This window comes from Coregonus lavaretus (assembly GCF_964263955.1).
Source record: "Coregonus lavaretus genome assembly, chromosome: 24".
NCBI classification, from domain to species: Eukaryota; Metazoa; Chordata; class Actinopteri; order Salmoniformes; family Salmonidae; genus Coregonus; species Coregonus lavaretus.
Genome location: NC_140011.1, coordinates 13607980 through 13628713, shown reverse-complemented (window position 1 = coordinate 13628713; position 20734 = coordinate 13607980). Strand labels below are relative to the sequence as shown.

General features: G+C 46.4%; 1 protein-coding gene across 1 annotated transcript in view; it reads left to right on the top strand.

Moving 5' to 3' along the window:
• Positions 1–295: 295 nt before the first annotated feature.
• LOC311099513 (GDNF family receptor alpha-2-like) overlaps positions 296–20734 on the top strand; it is a gene marked incomplete at its 5' end in the record, with an annotated part of 83115 nt that continues 62676 nt past the window's right edge. The window contains 2 exons of the mRNA XM_084140213.1: positions 296–335; positions 6230–6529. Coding sequence (XP_083996339.1) covers positions 296–335; positions 6230–6529 — 340 coding nt within the window. The remainder of the gene's footprint in view (positions 336–6229; positions 6530–20734) is intronic.

The window sequence follows — 20734 nt, the reverse complement described above, 5'->3', positions numbered from 1 at the left end:
TCGCTCCTTCCAGAGAGGATGTTATCGTTAACGGTCCGTTTCACATGAAAACACTCCGTTAGAGTGTGTATGTGTTTGTGTAGCCTGTGTATGCGGTTTCAAATGACGACCTTCGTGTGTTTGTTTTTGGTTTCGTCTGGCGCGGCTGTGGGTTTTGGATTATTAACCGGTGAGGAGCAGTGTTAGAGATGTTTCTCCGTTTTAACGATTTACCAATTTATTTAGCCGTTAACGGCTGACCCGGAAAGTCTGCATTCCGCCTCGTGACTTTGGGATTACTGCTTTGGAACCTGCAATGATTCTGTTGAACATTCTCAGCGTACTGTTTCTGCTGGGTGAGTACACACACACACACACACACACACACATACACACACATACACACACACACACACACAAACACACACACACACACAGGTAAGAGGGCACCCACTCAGCGAACAAACATTCAGTTAAGGACATAAAAATAACTCATGCCTCCACACACTAAAGAATTAGGGTTCCTCACGGGTTCTTTGGGAAGCGTGATGGTTCTATGTGGAATCATAATGACTCAAAGAACCCTTTCTGATCTTCAGTTGTTTTTTAGAGTTCACAAAAGGTTGCTCATGAGGTTGCTCATTAGCATATTTTGGGGCGTGGTTTTCTCACAACTCTTTTTGTGCAACCGTGAGTGATAGTGTCAGTCCAGTTCATCTAATGTGTTGTGTTATGCCATACCATAATATAAGATGGTGGATGGTGAGATGACATAAGGCAGCAAGCAAGACTGACATCTGCGAAATACAAGCAGAGTACTTTCTCCTTTGAGTCAAATACAGGAGAGATAATTACATGTTACGCTCCTAAAAACCCTGAGCAGTCGACAGATAGTGAAATCTCAGAAATTTTACCTGACAGAAGTGAGGTGAAGGCTTCCGAGCCTCAGCCCAATGATGAGGAAAATGGCAGGTATGACTCTGGCCCAGTGGGAGTACGTTTCGTGGAGAAAGTGGATCCATGCCTTTTGGCCGATCTGTTTGTGGTATCAGGCTGGGTGAAGAAGGATTTGGGTTTTGTCAATTCGGTCAGAGTATCCAGAAGTGGACTTTTTGTGTGTCTGCTGCCCAGGGGGAAAGGGCGCAACGCGTTTCGTGACTCCGGACGAGAGCTGTGTCCTTTGCTCTCCGGAGTAGAGCGCCGCTGAAAGGAGTGGTAACTGGGGTGGCGTTGAGTGTTGAGGTGGATCAACTGAAGTTGAGGATCCCCGGTGTCAGTGCACTACCATGCAAATTTATTTTTATTTTTATTCTGATTTATCAGGAGGTGCTGCAGCACCCTCAGCACCTCTACTTCCCGTAGCTATAATGGTCATTCATTGTACCGCACAGATGGAAAGGAAATTCCAGAAGTTTGAATTGGTAGAAGCAGCAGCAGTGAACGTTTTCGGGTGTCAGAGATTTTAGTGCAGAAGAACTATAGGGGTTTTTGAGAGAAGGGGTTCCAGCCGATGGCCTGGTGTAGGATCTGTTAGGGCCAAAGTAGTGGAAAGGGGTGGTGGGGTGTGTTGCTGAGTGTTATATACATGGGGTTAGACGGTGTTGCAATCTTATTTTTCCCCCCATGTCCCTTTTCCCTTATTTTGAGCCCAATGTGCAATGCTCTTTCCGAACTGTGAAAGGCAGCAATGCGCAACAAAGCGTCTAGTCTGCCGGAAAACCACATGAAGAAGAAGAATATTACTTATTATATATGACTATGGCCAGTGACAATGTCTTGTGAAAGACTCATGTATGGCCCTGTGTCAATTGAGAACGATTGATTAAATCATTTAGAACCTTATGACCATGGTTCTTTATAGAACCTTCAAAAAACGTTTTTTATGAATAAGTTGTCTTAGAACTCCCTGGGTTGCAGGTGTGTCACACCCATTATTTGTTTCTTCTTATTTACATGTAGTGTTTGACATAATGCAAGCACACAACGTTTATCCAGAAATTATCAGCAGCCAAACCATAGCAGAACCATTGGTGCTAAATATAACCTTTTTTAATGGTTCTTTATAGAACCTTAACAAAAGGTTCTTTATAGCACCATACAGGTTCCATTTAGAACCTTATGAGCATGGTTCTTTATAGAACCAAAAAAGGGTTCTACATAGCACTAAAAAGGGTTCCGCTACAGTTACAAGCCAAATAACCCCTATTTGGTACTATTTAGAACCATATTTGTTTTTGTGTGCACCTGGTTCCTTGCTGCTGCTAGTGAAGGTTTGTGATCTAAAGTGATGTTGGTGAAGTAGAATGTATAGCCTATTATTTGATAATTATATGACCTGATGTAGTAAGCATCTAAAGGTGATTCAGGGTAATATATCAAACATAGTTCTTTAGATGGTAAAAGATGAAGAGACGTTCAAGCTCTCCTGTCTGGTAGGAGCTGACGGTCAAAGGGACAGCGCATGGGGCATGTTCCCTCCGTCTCAGCTGCTTGCTAAAATGTGTGTGCGTGTGTGTGCATGTGAATCTGCTTGCTGCTGTGCCTGACGACTGCATGGGCTCACGCGGCAGAACTGTCCTTGGTGCTGAAATCTGTTCACGGTAGTGGCGCGAGCCTGTTGTGTGTCACTTTTTTTCCCTCCACGTGCTACCTGCATGTCTGTCCAGTCAGGCACGGTGTGATCGCTATGAGTTTTTTATAGATTAATCTAGAACCCATTATTCACAAATCCAGAAGTTTACGCTGTTTTCCTATATTGACATTATTGCCATTTTCACCCTTTATTGTCATAGCTTTATGTTTTGAGGTGATCTAAAATAGTAGAGGAGAGAGAAAGGGGGTGAGAGATGAGAGATATGAGAGTGAAGGGGAGTGGAGGGAGAGGGGGGAGAGAGAGGGATATGAGGGAGAGGGAGTAGGGGAGGGAGAGGGAGAGGGAGGGGAGGGGAGGGGAGGGGAGGGGAGGGGGAGAGGGAGAGGGGAGGAGAGAGGGATAGGAAAGAGAGAAGGGGAGGGGGAGAGGGAGGAGAGAGAGGGAGAAGGGGAGGGGAGGGAGAGGGAGAGGAGAGAGAGAAGGGGAGAAGAGGAGAGGGAGGAGAGAGGGAGAGGAGAGAGAGAAGGGGAGGGAAAGGGAGGAGAGAAAGGGGGAGGGAGAGGATAGAGAGAAGGGGAGGGAGAGGGAGAGGGAGGAGAGAGAGGGAGAGGGAGGAGAGCGAGGGAGGAGGGGAGGGGAGGAGAGAGTGAGAGGAGAGAGAGAGAAGGGGAGCGGAGGGAGAGGGGGATATGAGAGAGAGAGAGAGGGAGGGAGAGGGAGAGGGAGGGGAGAGAGGGAGAGAGAAGGGGAGGGAGAGATGAGAGAGAGATATGAGAGAGAGAGAGAGAGAGAGAGAGAGAGAGAGAGAGAGAGAGAGAGAGAGAGAGAGAGGGGAGGGAGAAGGGGAGGGAGAGATATGAGAGAGAGGGGAGGGAGGGAGAGGGAGGAGAGGGAGAGGAGAGGAAAGGAGGGGATGGGGAGGAGAGGAGAAAGGAGAGGAGAGTAGAGGATATGAGGGTAGAGGAGAGGAGAGAAGAATGGAGGAGAGGAGGATAGAGGAGAGGTTACTGCCCCAGACAGTATTTGACACGTTCACGAACTCCCCTGTAAACAGCTACCACACGCACCAGTAGCATAGCCAGAAGTTCGTTGGTGGGTGGGTCTGCAGAAATTTGGGTGGGCGAATTTGAAGCACTCAAATCATCATTAAGTTAACGTTAAAAGCATAGGCTACCTTACTGCTGCGCTACTGTACTCGATCGCACACGAACCATTTAACATCTGATTTCGCAGACCAAACAGTAATTTACTTCCAATGTAAATTCATGGCTCTTGCATTTCACAAGCGACCCACAGCCGACACAATACACACACACAATAAACCATAGGCTATAGCCTAGACCTAGAACATAATGCCATGACATTGCAAATTGGCTCGGCAGGCCTCTCAGTTTAACTGGATCCCATCCAGGATATCGGCGGAACTAATTGGGGTGGTGAGGGAACTAATAGTCTGATTCGTGACAATATTATTAATAGCCTATATTCATTGTCAAATTATGAATGAAGATACTGATGAACAGCGTGTGTATTTAAGGCAGGGAACAGAGCCATGCTTTTTTTTTTTTTTTACCAACATGTGACTTTATATAAAGTTCCATGCAGTGTAGACCTTCTAATAGAAGAGAGTCTCAGGTTTATAATGCACATACATGTTGATTTTAGACATGTTGTGTTGACTCTGATTAAGGCACTGGATTATGAGCTGTCTTGTTTGCTAAATGAACAAATGAAATAGGCAGTGTCATGGTGCATGTAGCCATAGAAGCATAGTGACATAATTGCTTCAATGAGCAATTAATCCGTAATAAATTAATTGAATACACCATCACAAAGAAATTGATCATTTCGTTTAGGCAGGACTTACGAAACATTATGGTGCAAAAAAAAAAAGTTTTTCAAGTGAACAGAATAGCAGAATAGAGGCCAATCAGATCAGATTATTTTGCATTAGATTAGCCCTACACTTACATCAAACAAAGGTAATGTAAATAATAACAGTAGGCTACAATATACAGTACAGTAAAGCAGTTCACTAAAAGAAAAAGGAAAAAATAACATATACCTGCCATCGTTGTCAGACTCACGGTCACAGCACAAGATAACAGGGCTTGGTGTTGAACATTGAAATGACATCATCATAATCCAATGACTCAGTCAGTTCTCTTTCAAAAGAGAGCAGTGACAAATTGTTCAAGTGCCCTGTGAGCATGGATGCCCTGTTGCATATTTTGATCCGATTGACAGTGGAGAATAGACATTCTACAGTGCAGCTGGTGATTGGCAGAGTGTTTATGTCTCGAAGAAGCCTGTTCATGTTGGGAAACATTTATTTGGGACAGGTATCAAGCACCACGATGAGTGTCTTGCAAAGTCGTCTAGGGTAGGGGAGGGAATGGCTGGCAGGGGATGTAGCTCAGTTCGTAGAGCATGGCGTTTGCAACGCCAGGGTTGTGGGTTCGATTCCCACGGGGGGTATCAAAAAACAAAAAGTAATGTATGCACTAACTGTAAGTCGCTCTGGATAAGAGCGTCTGCTAAATGACTAAAATGTAAATGTAAATGTAGAAGTGATGCTGCCATTTCCAGCAGCTCGTTCTGGATATCAGGGCTCATGAGAGTTCCATTCTTGGGTTGTTGCTCCAGTCTTTTTTTTCTTTTTTTTTTTTAAATCTCGGGATCATAGCTGCAAATTTGAACATTTCAAGAAAGTGCCCCCTATTAAGAGCCTCCTGGTTTTCGCGGTGCCCACGCAATTGTATATCCTACTTGGCAGATAAAAGCACAATGTCTATTGCAACTTTGATGTGTGATCGACTCCTTTCAATGTAGGACACTGCTTGTACCTCTGTTGAGCTGGTAAAAAATATTTCCACGTCTTGACTGGTGCCATTCTCTGAAGGCTGTGTCTCTGGCCACTGCAGCAGTGTGTGCTCTGCTAGCTTCATGTTTAACACAAAACTGTCTGATATGCTTCAAATCTTTAAAACCAATCTTAATGAACTGATCCGCCATGTCCGCATCAAAGAAATGGCTGAATTTCTGGCAAAACACAGCATCCCTTGATATATTCTATATTCCATCCATTGACATTTTTCGTATCATCGAAAGGAAAAACATCTATCCTTGCCTGTAATCATTATTGTTGCAGGGAACGCTCGCAGTTTGTGCTGGGAAGCAGGCTCGTCTATTGCCAACAAGTCTGCAGGTTCTGATGAAGCCGGGGCAAGGGCTGTGGCCGCTGAGGGGAGGGTAGGACAAGGCGAGGTGGTTTCAGTTGCTTCGGCTACGGGGTCAGTCGTTGGTGGCTTCGGCTTCGGGGTCAGTCGTTGCTGGCTTCGGCTTCGGGGTCAGTCGTTGCTGGCTTCGGCTTCGGGGTCAGTCGTTGGTGGCTTCGGCTTCGGGGTCAGTCGTTGCTGGTGCAATAAGATGCTCAGGAGGAGACCGCCAATCCTTCTCTTCTATACACGGTCTCTTGAAAGAATTGAACAGTGAGCTTTGCTTGGCAATTTTACTTGTTTTTGTTAGCCAAGTTGGCTAGTGAGTCTAAGCTATAATTATGATCTTTCCCCCCAGATGCTGTGTTGGTGGGTGGGTTAGGGTTAACTATTATTAACATTGTGACTAATCATTATTCCTCTTCTCTCTCTGCTGCAGGGTGTGTTTGTGTGGTATGTGTGTGTGGACATGGATGGAGGGAGTCCCTGGAGTGCGTGCGGGCATTAGAGCTGTGTAACGGGGACAGCCAGTGCAGCTCCAGCTACAGGATCATGCGTCAGTGCCTGTCAGGTGGGGCGCAAGATCGCCAGACCATGCTGGCTAGCAGGGAGTGCAAGGGGGCCATAGAGGTCCTACAGGATTCGTCACTCTACAACTGTCGCTGTAAGAGAGGCATGAAGAAGGAACTACAGTGTCTGCAGAACTACTGGAGTATACACCAGGGCCTGACAGAGACCGGTGAGTTACCTGGACTACGCAGGAGGAGGGAGGGGGTGGGGGGTTTGCCTGGAGTGCATCTGCTGGCTCAGAACTCAATGCTCCCTTTGTGTTTGTGTGTGTGTATTGTGTGTGTGTGTGTGTTCCCCGAGGCACGGTGGCTCCACACACACACACACAAATTCTCTCTCCTTCTGGGCAGGGGTAGCTGGCCTAGTTTAGTGGTTGCGGCAGTAGGCCTCATTAAGAAGTTTCGCTCTTTGTTCTCCCTTCCTCTCTGGACGTTTGCTGCCAACACACAGACACAAACACACATACAACGATGCACACACACACACACACACACACACTCTCCCCCTCAGCATGACTGGTGGCACACAGAGCTCAAGGGCACAGACAGAGAGCAAGAGAGAGAGAGAGAGAGCTTCTAGGTGTGGGTGTGACTGTTATCAGATATAATACATTTGTCACAGTGGCTTCCAGTTTGGCCCATGAAGAAACATTTGGAAACTAAAATGCTATGTTCATATAAGCATCCCAGCCGTGTGTGTGTGTGTGTGCATGTGTTTGTGTTTCAGCCAAGCAGAAACAGAGCTGAAAGAACACCAGCGCAGTACTGGGTCTGTATTATACTCTATAGTATTTTCAGAAATATACAGGCTCACTAAACAAATAGAGGGAGGAGAGGAATGGAGAAGAGAGGTGAAGAGGAGAGGAAGGGAAAGGAAATGAGAACAGGAAAGGAAAGGAATACGTGACAACAAACAACAAATATATAAAGATAACTTTATTCCATTACTCAACAATATGAAAGCAGATCTAATTAAATGGAATAATCACCGATAAATTGTTCCACATGGAAAACTAATGGCATTTAAACCACAAATTACCTGATAACAGGAAATGCACTTATTTCCATAATCGAATTAAAAAGTAATTTTGGACTGACCAATGTAGATAGTTTCAAATACAGTGCATTCGAGAAAAGTATTCAGACCCATTGACTTTTTCCACATTTTGTTACGTTACAACCTTATTCTAAAATTGTTTAATTACTTTTTTTCCTTATAAATCTACACACAATACCCCATAATGACAAAGCGAAAACAGGTTTTTAGAAATTGTTGCAAATTTATAAAAAAAAAAAAAACTGAAATACCTTATTTACATAAGTATTCAGACACTTTGCTATGAGACTCGGAATTGAGCTCAGGTGCATCCTGTTTCCATTGATCATCCTTGAGATATTTCTACAACTTAATTAGAGTCCACCTGTGGTACATTTAATTGATTGGACATGATTTGGAAAAGCACACACCTGTCTATATAAGGTCCCACAGTTGACAGTGAATGTCAGAGCAAAAACCAAGCCATGAGGTCGAAGGAGTTGTCCGTAGAGCTCCGAGGCAGGATTGTGTTGAGATACAGATCTGGGGAAGGGTACCAAAAAATATCTGCAAAATTGAAGGTCCCCAAGAACACAGTGGCCTCCATCATTCTTAAATGGAAGAAGTTCAGAATCACCAAGACTCTTCCTAGAGCTGGCCGCCCGGCCAAACTGAGCAATCGAGGGAGAAGGGCCTTGGTGAGGGAGGTGACCAAGATCCCGATGGTCACTCTGACAGAGCTCCAGAATTCCTCTGTGGATATGGGAGAACCTTCCTGAAGAACAACCATCTTTGCAGCACTCCACTAATCAGGCCTTTATGGTAGAGTGGCCAGACGGAAGCCACTCCTCAGTAAAAGGAACATGACAGCCTGCTTGGATTTTGCCAAAAGGCACCAATAGGACTCTCAGAGTATGAGAACCAAGGTTGAACTCTTTGGCCTGAATGCCAAGCGTCTGAAGGAAAACCAGGCACCATCCCTACGGTGAAGCGTGGTGGTGGCAGCATCATGCTGTGGGGTTGTTTTTCAGCGGCAGGGACTGGGAGACTAGTCAGGATCAAGGGAAAGATGAACGGAGCAAAGTACAGAGAGATCCTTGAATCACCTGCTCCAGAGCACTCAGACTGGGGTGAAGGTTCACCTTCCAACAGGACAACGCCCCTAAGCTCACAGCCAAGACAACACAGGAGTGGCTTCAGGACAAGTCTCAATGTCCTTGAGTGGCCCAGCCAGAGCCTGGACTTGAACCCGATCTAACATCTCTGGAGAGACCTGAAAATAGCTGTGCAGCAACGCTCCCCATCCAACCTGACAGAGCTTGAGAGGATCTGCAGAGAGAATAGAATAAACTCCCCAAATACAGGTGTGTCAAGCTTATAGTGTCATACCCAAGAAGACTTGAGGCTGTAATCGCTGTCGAAGGTGCTTCAACAAAGTACTGAGTAATGGTCTGAATACTTATGTAAATATGATATTTCAGTTTTTTATTTTTTATTCATTTGCAAACATTTCTAAAAGCTGTTTTTGCTTTGTCATTATTGGGTATTGTGTGTAGATTGATGAGAAAAAACAAAATAATGTAATCTATTTTAAAATAAGGCTGTAACGTAACAAAATGTGTGCAAAAGTCAAGGGGTCTGAATGCTTTCCGAATGCACTGTCCATGCAACTTAAAAGTTACAAATCACAAAATGTCGATTGAAATTCTTTTGGATATCAGCGCAAACTTGAGGGAATCTTATTTAAATCAGAAAATTATTTTCATATGATAGGGAAGATTATACAAAACCTTGCAGAGAGAATATTCAACTGACAATCTCTTAGAAAAAATTTTTTACAATTGGAACCAAGACTTAAAAAGAACTGATGTTGGCACAAGATGGAGGGAAAGTTGCAGCATAACTAACATAATTACAGTTAACAAAAATGTATGCTTAATCCAGTATGAACTAATGTGTAGAATTTATAAAACGAGACAACATTTACAAATTCTACAGCACAACGGCAGAGTCATGTCTAAAGTGTAAAACTAATAATGACTCAATAATCCATGCTTTCTGGGAATGCTATGAAGTCTGGAAGTTGTCGGCGGAGCTATAAAGTTGGCTGTCAGAAGTATTACAATGTAAACATAATTTTAATCCGTCTGTCTGCATATTTCATGACATGGCATATGGGGGTGTAGTGAGATACCCAATGGGCTGGACGATTCTCATCAGTCATCTTGAAAAAACATATACTAAGAACTTGGAAGTCAATCAATCCGCCATCATTGGCACAATGGAAAAATCTTATGATTCATTATTGAAATATTGAAATAGCATGGGTGACCGAGATGTATAATTTAAGGCCAAGTGGCAAACAATAATGCAGGCACTAGGGATGGGGGATTTAGCATGCGTGTCTTGGCAGATTTTAATTAATTGTTTTCCTGTTTTGCATGTTATTTTGGCATTAATACGTGTCACATATCAGTTTGCAAACAATGTAAAAAAAAAAAATTTGAGTTAATTAAGCCACATACAATAATTTTCTATTTTTTGCTTTCTTGAGTAAGGCATCTCCAAAATGTAGGTGTTTCAGCCTAGCTCAGTGCTTTCTGTGGTGGTGGGGCAGCCAGCGGAAAATACAGAGCATAGGGGTTGGTAATGTTCTCTAGTTGCGCCGTGATTGGCTCAGTGTTCTGTCACTCATGGGGACACCACGTCAGCGCAAAATCTACAGGAAAAGCTAGAAAGTTCAATCCCCTTGGGTGCTGCCATAGATTTACAATAGAAGTGCCCATCCAAGAAGGCGCAAGGTCATTGGCCACAGAGAACATAACGTCAAATCACGTTGTATCTACCGTAGCTTTGATTGGACTGATCATTTCAACATTATACCTTCAAAATCTTAACTAGCAAGCTAGACAATCTTCATCATCATGAATCAAGTTGACAATCTACTGGCAAATCCTTTTCAATCCTTGTCATATGAAGATAAATTATAGATAAAACGTGCTGGTGCTCATTGGACATAAACATTACACAACAAGATGGAAATCGCAAATTCAACAATGAGTGGTTTGGAAGGAATCAGTGGCTAACTGCAAGCGTTGCAAAGCAATCACTGGCCTGCTATTCGGTGGAGAGGGTGTGTGGTCCAAGTCTGGGTTTAAGGATCTCTTTTCCAAGCTTAAAAGGATAAACATTCACATGCAACACCATGGGCCAGAAAAGGTTGAATACATTGGCAATGCTGTCAATCCAGCATGACTTCTGCCGTGTTCAAAACAACTGGAAACTTGGAACTGGGAAATCTCAGACTTCAGTGAGTTCATGACAACTGGGAACTCTGAAAAAAACGAGCTCCGACTGGGAAAATAAGTTTTGAACGGTCATCCAACTCGGAATTCCAAGTCGGGAACTCTGGCCTCTTTCTAGAGCTCCGACCTGAAGATCCCTGACGTCATGATTTGACCTTGGAAAAAAAACAAGTTCCCAGTTGTCTTGAAAGCACCATAAATCCAGAGAATGCCAGACTTTGATGACAAAGTTTGATGACAAAATTTGCCCACAAGAAGGACTGCCGTGCCATCTTCCTGTTCAAGTGAGCGCAGCACAACAAGGTGAGTCCTAAAATGTCTTGTATGCTGCTGCATAAATGATGTAATATGCCAGGGAGATATGTATACTGTAGCTAAGAAAGTAATACTAAGTGTATGTTGTGTAGTAAGCTGTTAGTAGCCCATGTGCCTCACCCTAATAATTTGGTCCCTTTCCCCCCTCATAACTTAGCCTACTGTTCTGACTTGGTGGTGCACATGTAACGTATAGCCTGTTTAGAGAAATGTCATCATTGAATATTGTAAGAGCTTTCATTGTCTGCTTATTTGCCACCTTTATTTGTCCTGCAGTTCTGACTTGGTGTACAGGGAGAATATGTTCTGAATTCTGTTGCTGTACATTTCAAAAGTGCTGAACAAATAGTTATATTGACTACGTCCGTCCTAGCTTGCTCATTAATGTCTTAATCGAAATTACTGATTGCCTCTTATCTGCTCATTGTTTCCTTTTGACATAATTTGTACATCTCAATTGTCAGTAGAAAACACATTTGTTTAAGCAAGTCAATCATATCAGCTATGATTTAAAAAAAGGCAATAAATGAGGCTGAATGAACTGTTTTGCTGCCAGACAAGACTCCGCTGATAGCCAGGTGCAGCGGTGGTAAGGATTCACTCCATGGTGAAAATAAAGCTCTGACAGTTTGTTGGCACCGTTTGTCACCGTTATAGTGCAATTAATGTATTGTTTAGTGTTGTGTTGTGAAGTAGCTTTGCTGGCATGCATTTTTTTTAAATGTTGCGTTTGCCCCACCAAGATTTACATGCTAAAACTGCCACTGGGAACCATAATGACTCAAATAACTCTTTGAGCTCGTCAATGGTTCTTTACAGTCCACAAAAGGGTTCTTTGCTCTTTTAGTGATAATTAAAATGTAGGGGAGACGGCTCATTAGAATATTTTGGGGCATGGTTGCTTAGGCAGGTTACCCGTGATACAAGTCAGTATTCAACGTCCATCCATGTCTGAGGACGTTGGGAGATGACGTGGTAGCTAGCCACTAGCGGCAACAGTGAGTGCTGTTACCTTCAAGTAGTGGTCGTGGTCGTGGTCGTGGTCGTGGTCGTGGTCGTGGTCGTGGTCGTGGTCGTGGTCGTGGTCGTGGTATTTTTTAAGCCTGTCCCAAACTTTAACCATTCAGAGTTAATGCCTAAACTTAACCTTGGAACGATACAGAGAAGTAATCAAACACAATTTGATGTTTGAGAAACATGGATGAACGTTTAATTCTGACGTGAGATTGTGAGAGCTTGTTGGGTTTGCTCACAGCAAACTGTTAGTGATAGTGTCATACCAGTTTATCTAATTTCTTGTGTTATGCCATTACGTATTATATATGACTATGGCCAGTGACGGTTTCTTGTGAAAGACTCACGCATGGCCTTGTGTCAATTGAGAACGGTTGACTAAATCAATCAGTGGTTCTCAATTATCTCCTCAGGGACCCCCAGCTGTTCCAGAGGTAGCTCACTTGATTGAGATTGTCAATTAAAACACAAAAACATAATGGTTCTAAATATTGCCAGATAGGGGTTCTTTGGTTTGTAACTGTAGTGGAACCCTTTTTCGGTGCTATATAGAACATTTTTAATGGTTCTTTATAGCACCATACAGGTTCCATTTAGAACCTTATAAGCATGGTTCTTTATAGAACCTTCAAAAAAGGTTTCTACAGTGGCTTGCGAAAGTATTCACCCCCCTTGGCATTTTTCCTATTTTGTTGCCTTACAACCTGGAATTATAATAGATTTTTTGGGGGTTTGTATAATTTGATTTACACAACATGCCTACCACTTTGAAGATGCAGCATATTTTTTATTGTGAAACAAACAAGAAGAAGACAAAAAAACTGAAAAACAGGTTTCCCTCAAGAATTTCCTTGTATTTAGCGCCATCCATCATTCCTTCAATTCTGACCAGTTTCCCAGTCCCTGCCAATGAAAAACATCCCCACAGCATGATGCTGCCACCACCATGCTTCACTGTGGGGATGGTGTTCTCGGGGTGATGAGAGGTGTTGGGTTTGCGTCAGACATAGCGTTTTCCTTGATGGCCAAAAAGCTCAATTTTAGTGTCATCTGACCAGAGTACCTTCTTCCACATGTTTGGGGAGTCTCCCACATGCCTTTTGGCATATTTCTTTCTTTAAGCAATGGCTTTTTTCTGGCCACTCTTCCGTAAAGCCCAGCTCTGTGGTGTGTATGGCTTAATGTGGTCCTATGGACAGATACTCCAATATCCGATGTGAAGCTTTGCAGCTCCTTCAGGGTTATCTTTGGTCTCTTTGTTGCCTCTCTGATTAATGCCCTCCTTGCCTGGTCCGTGAATTTTGGTGGGCGGCCCTCTCTTGGCAGGTTTGTTGTGGTGCCATATTCTTTCCATTTTTTAATAATGGATTTAATGGTGCTCAGTGGGGTGTGTCAGATTTTTTTTCATAACCCAACCCTGATCTGTACTTCTCCACAACTTTGTCCCTGACCTGTTTGGAGAGCTCCTTGGTCTTCATGGTGCCGCTTGCTTGGTGATGCCCCTTGCTTAGTGGTGTAGCAGACTCTGGGGCCTTTCAGAACAGGTGTATATATTCTGAGATCATGTGACAGATCATGTGACACTTAGATTGCACCCAGGTGGACTTTATTTAACTAATTATGTGTCTTCTGAAGGTAATTGGTTGCACCAGATCTTATTTAGGGGCATCATAGCAAAGGGGGTGAAAACATATGCACGCACCACTTTTCCGTTCTTAATTCTTTAGACTTTTTTGAAATACGTTTTTTTTTTCATTTCACTTCACCAATTTGGACTATTTTGTAATGCAACAGGTTGTAATGCAACAAAATAGGAAAAACGCCAAGGGGGATGAATACTTTTGCAAGGGACTGTATATAGCACCAAAAAGGGTTCCGCTATGGTTCCAACCCAAAGAACCCCTATCTGGTAGTATTTAGAACCATTATGTTTTTGTGTGTAGGACAGCGTTTCCCAAACTCGGTCCTCGGGACCCCAAGGGGTGCATGTTTTGCCCTAACACTACACAGCTTATTCAAATGATCAAAGCTTGATGATTAGTGCACCCATTGGGGTCCCGAGGACCGAGTTTGGAAATCCCTGGTGTAGGAAATAGGAAGGGAGGAAGGGAAAAGTGGAGGACAGAAAAAGGAGAGGAGAGGACAGGAGAGAGGACAGGAGAGAGGACAGAAGAGAGAAAAGAGGAGAGGGGAAGAGAAGATTCATACAGCTCTGATAGAGCTGTTTTTCCTTTGTTATCCTGTCAACAGCTGGAGGAAAACACAATCAGCATTCTTTACATCAAATAACAACAGAACAGATGTGTTTATATACCAGCCATATGTTCACACAAATGTTAATTACAGTTTATAATGGCCTGAGTAAACTGTAGCTAATCAGTGAGTCATGCTAGCTTGTTATGAATAAGTTGTTGTTCAGGACTCTCTGGGTTGCAGGTTTGTCGCACCAATTATTTGTTGCTTCTCATTTACAAGTAGTGTTTGACATAATGCAAGCACACAATGTTTTTCAGAAAATAACAGCAGCCAAAACTTTGCTTGGAAGATGATAGGCTCCGGTTCTGGTGGCATGCATTGAAAAGCGTGGCCTTTTCGTGGCTTTCTTTTGCAAATTGCTATGAATTAACAGATTTATTTCCTAAAACTTGTTAACACCAAACCTCATATTAAGGTGTGGGACATTCATTGTGTGACAAGAAATAACTAGCAGGTCTATTATGCTCCAGCAGGTAGAATTTTCCTTCCACAATTCAACTGTGGGAACAAGGCGTCTCTCAACACCAGACAACAGAAAGAGCTGGCTGCTACTATACAAGAGATTGTACAAGAGATTGTTTGTGAGGAGATTACCTCTGCCCTTGACTTACAATTAAAACCAGTAAATGAATCATTGGCGGTGCTCACTGCTAAAGTGGATACCTATTCAACTAAAGTGTAAAGTCTGTAGAAGACAGCCAATGCAACAGAGGTGCAACTCCCTGACTTGGAAACAGCGCAAGCTAAGTTGGAAGGGATAATCAAACGTGTGCGGGTAATGTGCGGGTCACAGGATTTGAAACTGATGTGGAAGCAGGCAACCCAACTTCCTTCATGAGCAATCTTTTCTATGAACTGTTCGGGGAGGAGAAGCTGGGTCCCATGCCGCTGATTAACATTGCGCACCGCACAGGTCAACTCCTCAACGGCTCTCGCTGAATGATTGTATGGATCCACAGCTTTGAAGTCGAGCAGCGTTTTGTTCGCCTTGCAGCGGAATATGGGGGTCTGACCTATGCAGGGAAGAGGATCAGCATCTACCGAGATCTCAGTGCCGAACTGCTAAAACAGAGAGCCCAGCTACGCAAGCTAAACCTGAGATGCTGCTTCATCCATCGGCAAAACTCATCTTGACCTTTCAGAACACAACACTCACATTTTCCACTGCCAAGGAAGCACATCAAACCCAACACACAAGGGGACAAGCCGACAGATGGAACCACATGACTAGCTCATTAGTCAGCTATGCTATCCATGCACAATCACGCAGCCTAGCCTATGGCTATGATGCTGCCCTCAGCATAAGACAATGATGAGGACACCCCCTCATGTTTGGGTACAAGGAACAATATTAATATTATTGCTGAGTATTGGACTTGTTATAATTATATTGCCTATGGTCCAGGACATTTACACAGTGATGATACCATGCCAATTAATGAACAATGGACAATGGAGGTGTCATACGTACTGGTACTGCTTTCTTGTGTGGCTACAGCACATTGAATCCATTTGGGCTAAATATGGCAATAAGTCGTTAGCTATCCCCCTACAATTTGTTGTTAAATGTTTGTCTTTAGCTTGGAGAGATGGCAAGTCCCATATGGGCTACTTAAGTGATAATGCCAGAGAAGCCGGTGTTTGGAGGATATTTTGACACGGGTGTTGCAAACCGTGCCAATATATGCTCCAAACACCAGCTTCGATGTCACGGATTCAGCCGAGGCTGCTCCTCCTCCTTGCTCGGGCAGGCTTCGGCGTTCGTCGTCCCCGGAGTACTAGCTACTGCCGATCGATGTTTCGGTGTTTGTCTTGTTTGGTCTTTATTGTTTACACCTGTTTCCCATTATGTTGTATTGTATTCCCTATATTACCCCCTGTCTCTCATTGGTTTTTGTGTGTGATTGTTCTTTGTCATTCCGGCAGTTGCTTTGGTGTACGGGTTATTGTGTTTTCCTCCCCGTTTGGAGGTTTGTTGTTTTTGTACATTATTTACTGTGTTCAGTAAAAGTACTTTGCCAGCCGCTCTGTGTCCTGCGTTTGACTTCGCTGACCGCATACACGTCGCGTGACAGAATCACACACCTAGACATGGAGTCAGCAGGAGCGGCGGTGCCAGCTGGATCAATGGAGGAGCGCGTAGCACTCCAGGCTCTCGGCACCGCCATGGAACGGGAGGTGAACACCATGGAGCGATGGGAAAGAGGAGGTTTGCCCACACCTCCTCCGACGATACCACCACCATCAGCTATACCCATCGCTTCACCTCCGGGGTCCAGTGGGATTCGGCTCTCGCTCCCGAGGGCTTATGATGGCACAGCGGCCGGGTGTCAGGGTTTCCTGCTCCAAGTGGAACTCTACCTGGCAACCATCCACCCGGTGCCCTCGGGATACGAGAGTGTGTCCGCCCTCATCTTCTGTCTGTCCAGCAAGGCGCTGGAGTGGGCCAACGCCGAGTGGGGGGGAATAGACGCCGCTACAGTCAACTATGCGGAGTTCACCCGCCGCTTCAGGGCGGTGTTCGATCATCCCCCAGAGGGGAAGGCAGCGGGTGAGCGTCTGTTCCACCTCAGACAGGGGAAGAGGAGCGCACAGGAGTTCAAACTGGACTTCCGGACTCTGGCTGCCAACGCGGGATGGAATGAGAGGGCCCTCATCGACCACTACAGGTGTAGCCTGAGGGAGGACGTGCGTCGGGAATTGGCCTGCAGGGACACCAACCTAAGCTTCGATCAGCTGGTGGACATGTCGATTCGCCTAGATACCCTGTTGGCTACCCGCGGACGTCCGGAGTCGGGGCCGTCCATTCCACCCCCCAGCACTTCCGAGCCGAGCCCTATGGAGCTTGGGGGTGCTGGTGCTAGGGAGACCAGGAGAGAGGCCGTCCCCTGCACCAACTGTGGCCGCAGAGGACACAATGCGGGTCGGTGCTGGGGAGGGTCTCCTAGGAATCGAGGCAGTAGGCAGCGCACTGATGAGTCATTCCAGGTGAGTAAGCACCCAACTCACCCAGAGCTCTCTGTTGCGCATATGTGTATTAAAGTTGTGTTTCCCGAGGTTTTTCCTCACTCCCAGCATAAGGCGCTAGTAGATTCAGGCGCAGCTGGGAATTTTATCGATCGCCGGTTCACGTATCAGTTAGGGATTCCTATTGTACAAGTTGATGTGCCCTTCCCCATCCATGCCCTAGATAGCCGCCCTTTGGGGTCGGGATTGATTAGGGAGGTCACAGCGCCACTTAAGATGAAGACGCAGGAGGGCCATGAGGAGATTATACGGTTATATTTGATTGATTCTCCTGCGTTTCCCGTGGTGTTGGGGCTTCACTGGTTAACATCTCATGACCCCAACATTTCATGGCAACAGAGGGCTCTCAAGGTATGGTCTGATCAGTGTGTCGGGCGGTGTGTAAGTGTTTCCGTAGGGGCAACGACGGTGGAAAGCCCGAACCAAGTTCCCACCATGCACATTCCTGCTGAGTATGCCGATTTGGCACTCGCCTTCTGTAAAAAGAAGGCGACTCAATTATCACCTCATCGACAGGGGGATTGTGCGATAGATCTCCAGGTAGGCGCTGCGCTTCCTCGTAGTCATGTGTATCCTCTGTCTCAGGAGGTGACGGCGGCTATGGAGACATACGTCACCGAATCTCTGAGACAGGGATACATACGATCGTCCACTTCCCCTGCGTCCTCAAGTTTCTTTTTTGTGAAGAAGAAGGATGGGGGTTTACGCCCGTGTATTGATTACCGTGGTCTCAATCAGATTACAATCAAATACAGCTATCCTCTCCCTCTGATTGCTAGTATGACGGAGTCCTTACACGGGGCGCGATTCTTCACAAAATTGGATCTCAGGAGCGCGTACAGCCTGGTGTGCATTAGGGAGGGAGATGAGTGGAAGACAGCATTCAGTACCACCTCGGGTCACTATGAGTGCCTCGTCATGCCATACGGTTTAATGAATGTGGTGTATATTGTGGTGTATATTGATGACATTCTAATATACTCCGCTACACGAGCCGAGCATGTGTCCCTGGTGCGTCGGGTGCTTGGTAGACTGTTGGAGCATGACCTGTATGCGAAGGCGGAGAAATGTCTGTTCTTCCAGGAGTCCATCTCCTTCCTGGGACATCGGTTGTCCGCGTCAGGGGTAGAGATGGAGATTGACCGCGTTTCAGCCGTGCGTAATTGGCAGACTCCCACCACGGTGAAGGAGGTGCAGCGGTTCTTGGGTTTTGCCAATTACTACCGGAGGTTTATCCGGGGCTTTGGACAGGTAGCAGCTCCCATCACCTCCCTGCTAAGGGGGGGCCCGGTGCGCCTGCAGTGGTCGGCTGAGGCGGACAGGGCGTTTAGACATCTGAAGGACCTGTTCACCTCGGCTCTGGTGCTGGCACAGCCGGATCCCTCTTTGGCGTTCCAAGTTGAGGTGGATGCGTCCGAGGCAGGGATCGGTGCTATACTGTCTGAGCGCTCGGGTACACCACCAAAACTCCGCCCCATGCCTTCTATTCTAAGAAGCTCAGTCCGGCAGAGCGCAATTATGACGTGGGGGACAGGGATCTGCTAGCGGTGGTTCAAGCCCTGAAGGAGTGGAGGCATTGGCTTGAGGGGGCTAAACACCCTTTTCTCATTCTGACTGACCATCGTAACCTGGAGTACATCTGGGCAGCGAGGAGACTGAACCCTCGCCAGGCCAGGTGGGCCATGTTTCTTACCCGATTTGTATTTAAGCTCACCTATAGACCAGGATCACATAACGCTAAGGCAGACACCCTGTCCCGACGATATGACACAGAGGAGAGGTCCATTGAGCCCACTCCCATACTTCCGGAGTCTTGTCTGGTGGTGTGGGAGTTCGATGCGGACATCGAGCGGGCGTTACGTGCTGACCCTACTCCCCCACAGTGTCCAGAGGGACGGAAGTACGTGCCGCTCGAGGTTCGTGATCGACTGATATATTGGGCTCACACGTCACCCTCCTCTGGTTCTCCTGGTATTGGTCGGACAGTGCACTGCCTTAGTGGGAAGTACTGGTGGCCCACTTTAGCTAGGGACGTGAGGGTTTACGTTTCCTCCTGCTCGGTGTGCGCCCAGTGTAAGGCGCCTAGACACCTGCCCAGAGGGAAGTTACAGCCCCGACCCGTTCCACAACGGCCGTGGTCTCACCTATCGGTGGATTTTGTCACAGACCTTCCCCCCTCCCAGGGGAACACTACGATCTTGGTCGTTGTGGATCGGTTTTCTAAGGCCTGCCGTCTCATTCCTATGCCAGGTCTCCCTACAGCCCTACAAACTGCCGACACCCTGTTTACTCACGTCTTCCGGCACTACGGGGTGCCTGAGGATATAGTGTCTGATCGGGGTCCCCAGTTCACCTCTAGAGTCTGGAGGGCGTTTATGGAACGTCTGGGGTCTCGATTAGCCTTACCTCAGGTTTTCACCCTGAGAGTAATGGGCAGGTGGAGAGAGTAAACCAAGATGTGGGTAGGTTTCTGAGGTCCTATTGACAGGAGGAGTGGTCGGGGTATATAACCTGGGCAGAGATAGCCCAAAACTCACTCCGCCACTCCTCCACTAATCTTACGCCTTTTCCGTGTGTGCTGGGTTATCAGCCGGTCCTGGCACCCTGGCATCAGAGCCAGATCGAAGCCCCTGCGGTGGATGAGTGGTTTCGGCGCTCGGAAGAAACATGGAACGCTGCGTATGTCCATCTGCAGCGGGCTATCAGGCGGCAAAAGGCGAGCGCCGATCGCCACCGCAGTGAGGCTCCGGTGTATGCAACGCGAGATCGGGTCTGGCTCTCAACCCGAAACCTGCCCCTTCGCCTGCCCTGCCGGAAGCTGGGTCGGCGGTTTGTGGGGCCATTTAAAGTCCTGAGGAGATTGAACGAGGTATGTTATAGGTTACAACTGCCCATTAATTACCGCATTAACCCCTCGTTCCATGTGTCTCTCCTCAGGCCGGCGGTAGCTGGTCCACTCCAGGAGAATGAGGTACGAGAGGCTCCTCCGCCCCCACTAGACATAGAGGGGGCTCCAGCGTACTCAGTCCGTTCCATCTTGGATTCGAGGCGTCGGATGGGGGGTCTGCAGTATCTCGTGGAGTGGGAGGGGTACGGTCCGGAGGAACGGTGCTGGGTCCCTAGGAGGGACATCCTAGATCCCTCCCTGTTGAGGGATTTCCACCGGAGTCATCCGACTCGCCCTGCTCCGCGTCCTCCTGGCCATCCCCGAGGCCGGGGTCGGCGCACGGCTGGAGCCGCGCGTCAAGGGGGGGTACTGTCACAGATTCAGCCGAGGCTTCTCCTCCTCCTTGCTCGGGCAGGCTTCGGCGTTCGTCGTCCCCGGAGTACTAGCTACTGCCGATCTATGTTTCGGTGTTTGTCTTGTTTGGTCTTTATTGTTTACACCTGTTTCCCATTATGTTGTATTGTATTCCCTATAT